The 6,337-nt window shown below is 37.2% G+C and overlaps 1 protein-coding gene across 1 annotated transcript in view; it reads right to left on the bottom strand.

Moving 5' to 3' along the window:
- Nucleotides 1-925, bottom strand: part of LOC144975899 (uncharacterized) — a 3,092-nt gene extending 2,167 nt beyond the window's left edge. The window contains exons 1-2 of the mRNA XM_078920087.1: nucleotides 830-925; nucleotides 1-84 (exon numbers count right to left, since the gene is read on the bottom strand). The exon at nucleotides 1-84 is cut by the window's left edge and continues 142 nt beyond it. Coding sequence (XP_078776213.1) covers nucleotides 1-84; nucleotides 830-925 — 180 coding nt within the window. The remainder of the gene's footprint in view (nucleotides 85-829) is intronic.
- Between the last annotated feature and the right edge of the window lie 5,412 nt (nucleotides 926-6,337).

Raw genomic sequence — 6,337 nt, 5'->3', positions numbered from 1 at the left:
ATAGAACAGGCTTCGAATCGCCACCGTTTGCCAGTGCTTGGCAATACGTTCCACCAGGGGTAGGTCCTCCTCATCTTCATCATCCTAATGGAATTTGTAAAGTGAAATCCGGTTCTAACAAAATAAGACATAATTAGGTATTCCCACACCTGCCAACCCTTCCGCTTTTGGCGGAATCATTCCTATTTCCGCTCTTCCTTTTTGTACTATTCTGCCATTGTCTCTATAATTCCGATTTTCAAAAATGATGATAATGGTAAGAATAAAAAAGAGCAAAGCGAGGGGAGTGAGGGGGGGGGGGGGGTTGAAAGAGGTGAAATTTGTCTCAAATTCCTATTTTCAGGCGTTCTGATTCCACTTTTTGATTGTGAAGGGTTGGCAGGTCTGTATTCCTCATTGGAGAGAGTGAAAAATATTGGGTCTAGAAGAAAACTTTTCGCGCTGCCTGAAATTTGGCGTGTTTTTTGTTGTTGTTTTTTTTTTTTTTTTTGTCTTCAAATACCCCCAACATGATCTGTATTACAGTAAGTATAACTACTACTACTACTACTACTACTACTACTACTACTACTACTACTACTACTACTACTACTACTACTACTACTACTACTACTTACTACTACTTACTACTACCACTACTACTACCACCACTACTACTACTACTACTACTACTACTACTACTACTACTACTACTACTACTACTACTACTACTACTACTACCACTACTACTACTACTACTACTACTACTACTACTACTACTACTACTACTACTACTACTACTACTACTACTACTACTACTACTACTACTACTACTACTACTACTACTTACATCCAAGTAATAATCCATGCTGTCATCATCAGGCCATTCGTGGTGATCCTCATAGTCAAATCGTTTTAACCGTGTCCTTTTTTTGGTTGCTGCCATGTCTTTTATCAATTTATCAAGTCGACCAGTCGTAAAAGTTGCGTTTGAGGAGATATTCCTGTACTTTTGGGTAATATGAGGGTTATAAAAACAAACAAGTAAATCAGATTTAAGCAATGATCATGAAACTACACTGGGGTCTCGTCCGTAGAAATTGCATTGCTCAAGTCAGAATTTTGATGGTCCAAAAACCACGGAACATGCCCTTTTGTTTTTGTCCGATGATGCCTTAGGTTCGGGAATTCCCGCTCAAGTTTCCACATATTATGCGGCTATGTGGTCTAGTGCTGTGATAATCGCTTTAGGATCGGAAGGTCCTGGGTTCGAGCCTCGTTCGGCGCATAGTTGAGTCCTTGGAAAAGGCTCTTTATTCACATTCTCTCACCATATTCAGGTGTAAAATGAGTATCTGGCCGTTGACATCTTTGTCTCTCTGTCGGAAAAAAAATGTAATATCGCCTAACAGACGTCATGTCGTGTTCTACATGTTACGTGTTGCTGTTGGCCAGGGACCCTTTGCAAAGCGCTTTGAGCACGTTTAATTGATATTGCTCTATATAAGCTCAATTTTTTTTCTCACAACAGACCCATCCCTGAAAAATTGCCCTGCAACGCGTTCTGTATCAAAAATTTTGACACTCCATAAACTTTTCTCCGCGTTAGCCGGATTCCCTCAACATCAATGTCCTCGTGTTGAAAGGGAACATTTAATGTGGCCCCAGAGAGAATGCATTGGATTATACAATTTCTTCGTTGTAGTTGTAGGGGGGGGGGGGGGGGTGGGGTGTTGAATGACCTTTCTCTTCTTCAATTCTCTTTACAGTGACATCGATCAACGTCATTAAAGAAAAAAAAAAGGGGGTGGGGGGGGGGGGGGAACTCACGCTCGACTTGTTTCACCATTTTTCTCATATTCTCATAACTATGCCAAACCCTTTTGCAATCTGTCAAAAAGTACTATTGGTATTTAAAGTCAAATGGAAAATTCTCCTTATTAAATAGTACTATTCAACAAATACACAAAATATACATTGCTTAGCCTGTGACGCAGTCTAAAAAATGACAAATAAAAACTATTCAAAAACATAATGAGCCTGCACGACTAAAAAAAATATATGATGAAAAATACATATAGACAGATGAAATCCATTGTACGTTCACAAACAGATGATTTATAAGAAAATAAACGGGTTACTCTAACACCGCATATATATATATATATATATATATATATATATATATATATATATATATATTATATATATATATATATATATATATATCATTGTTGAGTGTAAAGTCAAAAGTGGAACTCACAGTTGAAGTGTATTGTCCACATTCGATGTGATGTCCGCCACAGCGCTGAGTAGGCCAGCATGTCTGTCACAAAGCGCAGAGTAAACCAAAATATATGATAGTAATAAGTAGTTCAACATGAACTCTCCCTGGAATATAAACAATATTGTATGTATTGCACGAAGGTCCATTGTCTTATTTCAGCGTAAATCACTGGAAGTGTCTGTAAACGAATGAAATGTTCATAAAACGAGTTGATTCTTTAATTTAGAGTCTTTAGAACATCCATCAGTCTTACATTCTTTGTGAGAATCCTGTAAATTAACTCACTCAACCCTAACACCGACCATATGCGTAGTTAACCCGGGTTACTTATTTTACCCCATGCCTATTTATTACATTTTACTGAGACAAATTAAAGGCGTAGTATCAAAGCTAATGTTTTTAATTTATACATGTTGATGGAAGTTGAATAAAACTATCTAGGCACATGCTTATTTTTAATACATTTTTTTCCAGTTTTGAAAAGTAGCAAAAATGTCTAGGATTGAATGAGTTAATGCTCTTCGCATTAATTGAAACGGAGCTTTTAAAAAAAAATTGAGCTTTTATATAGCGTAATATCCACTAAACATACTCAAAGCGCTTTACAGGGGGTCCCTGGTCAACAGAAACATTTAATATGTAGAACTGACATGACGCCTATAGGCGATCTTACAATTTTTCGGACATAGACAACACTGTTAACGGCCAGGTGCTCATTTTACACCTGAGTACGGTGAGAGAATGCGAGTAAAGAGCCTTTTCCAAGGACTCAACTATGCGCCGAGCGAGGCTCGAACCCAGGACCTTACCATCCGAATACGAGTGTCATACCACAAGACCACATAGCCGCACAAAATCAAATTTCAGTTGTATGAAAGAATAGATTTATAACGGGGAAACTCTCGCACAGCGTTCGAAATATATATATATATATATATATATATATATATATATTATATATATATATATATTATATATGTGTATATATATATATATGTATATATATATATATATTTTATATATATATATATATATATATATATATATATATATATATATATATATATATATGTTGTGTGTGTTCCTGTAATGTCTTCTTTCTCTGCTTATAATTTTAGGGTTGAGTATGAGTTTTATAAATCAAAATGAGTGGAGTATGACGATGAGATCTTTCATTTCATCAACAGCTCATTTGGAAGTTACGTTTGTGTGTAGTAATAATAATAATAATAATACGCCTACATGAAGTCCAACAGCGCTTTAAAAGACGATTATTTTAATTGTATAAACTTGTACAAAAATACCGCGGGAATCTGCGTAGCCATCGTAAAGTTATAGATAGTATGCGCTTGGCTAAGAAACTCATAACATTGCCATCCGGAAGTATAACGGACCAACACACAAAACTGTGTGTATCCATGAACGTTTATAGTCGGGTTAATACAGTTCAGTGAGCATTATTCATAAACGCGGATGGCAAAAAACAATAACAAAGACCTGAGTGACGTCATCTTCGAACTATCTATAGTCTGACACGACCAAAAAATGACGCCAAAAAGCCAGTCTTTTGCCACTAAAGAAAACAAATCGTGAGTTGTATTTGTATTCAATAGTTCAACCAATGAAATAACTGGTTTCCTTGAGCTCTACTAACGACTCACTAGACGCTACACAAACTTAAAAAATGACGTCAAACTGCCAGTCAAGGGTTCTAGTGTAAGGAGGCTATATTATGTTAACGATGGCTACGGCATCTGCAGAAGTTCGTATGAATGAATCTTTGGACGGTGAAAGTGAAAGCATGAAAGGTAAGATTATTAGCCCTATCCTCTAGATATTTAATATAATTTGTGGTTGCCACTATTTCCGTTCACTATGGTGCTTTTTCATTTTCTTTTCTTTTTTAAAGACTTGCAATAATTTTAGTGTCAAATCCATTTTATGTCCATGTTCTAATCTGAGATAAAGATAAAGGGAGTAAATCTGACTCATGAATAAACAACACAAGTTCATGAGTCCGATTTACTCCCTTTATCTTTATCTCCATTTTATTGACTCATTTAGGCACCTCTAGTTATTAGTTCTAATATTTGAGGTAGGCGAGGATTCCATAAAAGAGAGAAGAGGAAAGCCAACACAGTGCAACCATCTTAGGTCGCAGAAATCTTAAGCAAGTCGTAAAAAAAAAAAGATTTAAAACAATACACAAAACGAAAAAAAAAAAAACAACAAAAACGACGCGGGGGGGGGGGTTAACTAACAAAAAAAACAAAAAACCTCCCAAATAATAAAAAATAGACAAAGGTACAGAGAGAAACGACAAGAAACCCAACCCCCCCCCCCCCCAAAAAAAAACAACAAAAAACCCAACAAACAAACAAAAAACTAAACAAAAACACGCACACAAACCCAACCCACACTAGATAGCCATCCTATCAAAGTAAACTTGCCAGGGTTTGGGTAAAATCGACGTGTACTTATTTGTAAAATTGAACTTTATATAGCGCAATATCCACTAAATGTGCTCAAAGCGCTTTACAAGGGGTCCCCTGGTCAATAGCAACATTTAACATGTAGGATGGGATATGACGTGTGTTAGGCGATATTACAATTTTTCGGAAAAGACAACGCTGTTAACGGCCAGGTACTCATTTTACACCCGAGTACGGCGAGAGAATGTGAGTAAAGAGCCTTTTTCCAAGGACTCAACTATGCGCCGAGCGGGAGGCTCGAACCCAGGACCTTCCGATCCGAAAGCGAGTTTCATACCACTAGACCACATAGCCGCACATCCACATTTGTAGGTCTGATAAGTCAAATTGTTATGGGCTCATTTTTTTAAAGGAGTTACTCTCAAACCAAGGCAAACAAGCCCCTGTTGTCAATTACAACAATATTAAAATAAGCCTTTAATTGCGTTCGGTTATCATACCTGCAAATATGTGCACGTCGGATAAAATCCAAGTCGTCTGGTTCTAGGAAAAAGTCAGAAGAGATTTAAAAGTGTCAGGAAAGGCGCTAACCTTATTACTACCATCCTCTCGCACAATCAAAATTTAAAAAAAAAAGAGAGAGAAACAATACAAAGCAACACAGAGGACGTGATTTACGGCACAGGCGACACTTTTAGGTCATTTCAGCGCCAGTAAAAAGGCAATATTGAAAATGTTTTGTTTCTCTTTAAGGGTTTTACGGCGCTTGCAATACGTGAATGTCAAATCAATGCCAGTACAAAGGGAGACAATGGGAAGTAAAAAGTTCCGGAATTACAATCAAAGCACCCAAGGAAAGGTAAGACAAAGGGGAGTTGGTTCAAATAGGAAAGATGTAGATTCCAAGAGCACACTCTATCAAAGTACTTAATTTGAAATCACCTAAAAGTCTCATCCAGACACAAGCACAGGTCCCACTAACAGAAATACCCTCAAATGTTTACAAATCATATATATGTAAACAAAACATAATATAGTGCATAACAGAGAGATGATTAACACGGAAAAAAAATATCATCTCCAAAACTAACTAGAAATTTGACTGTTTCCCTCTCAGCTAGAGCCAGGACAAAAGCAAGTAATCTCATTATAAGACAAAGACAGAAAGCAAGTTGGAAAACAGATATAGGGGGATAGAAGACATAGCAGTTACCTCCCTGCCAACAATGGGAGGTCAGGAACCCCACCCAGGAATATTGAAAAGATTAAGATCCAGCCAATAAACAGCAAAGAAATAGTAAGACAAATAAGTCATAGGTTGTGATTGTCATTATCTCAACGGAGAGTTAGAACACGATTTACAGGTATGTAGTTGTACCAAGCAACAATGGGTTGTGTGATTTTCAACATGCAGTACAATGCACAACAGCTGGTGGATGCCAATCACAGGAATTTGAAATGAATGAATGTCCCTTTTCTTCACATGGAGGGCAGTAGTAGTAGTAGTAGCGTATGGCTGCATCTCCACACTGGAAGTCTCCAGCCAGTCTTTAAATTTGTCAAGAACTATACATTCAACTGCCTCCCTCTCAGATAAGGATCCCTGTCAGGACCAAGGAGAAATCGAGCAATACCAATC

The sequence above is a fragment of the Berghia stephanieae genome, chromosome 6 (assembly GCF_034508935.2).
Source record: "Berghia stephanieae isolate SIO BIC M18660-M18661 chromosome 6, UCSD_Bste_1.3, whole genome shotgun sequence".
Taxonomy (NCBI): Eukaryota; Metazoa; Mollusca; class Gastropoda; order Nudibranchia; family Aeolidiidae; genus Berghia; species Berghia stephanieae.
The sequence above is the reverse complement of the archived record's forward strand: the minus strand, read 5'-3'. Positions and strand labels throughout refer to the sequence as shown.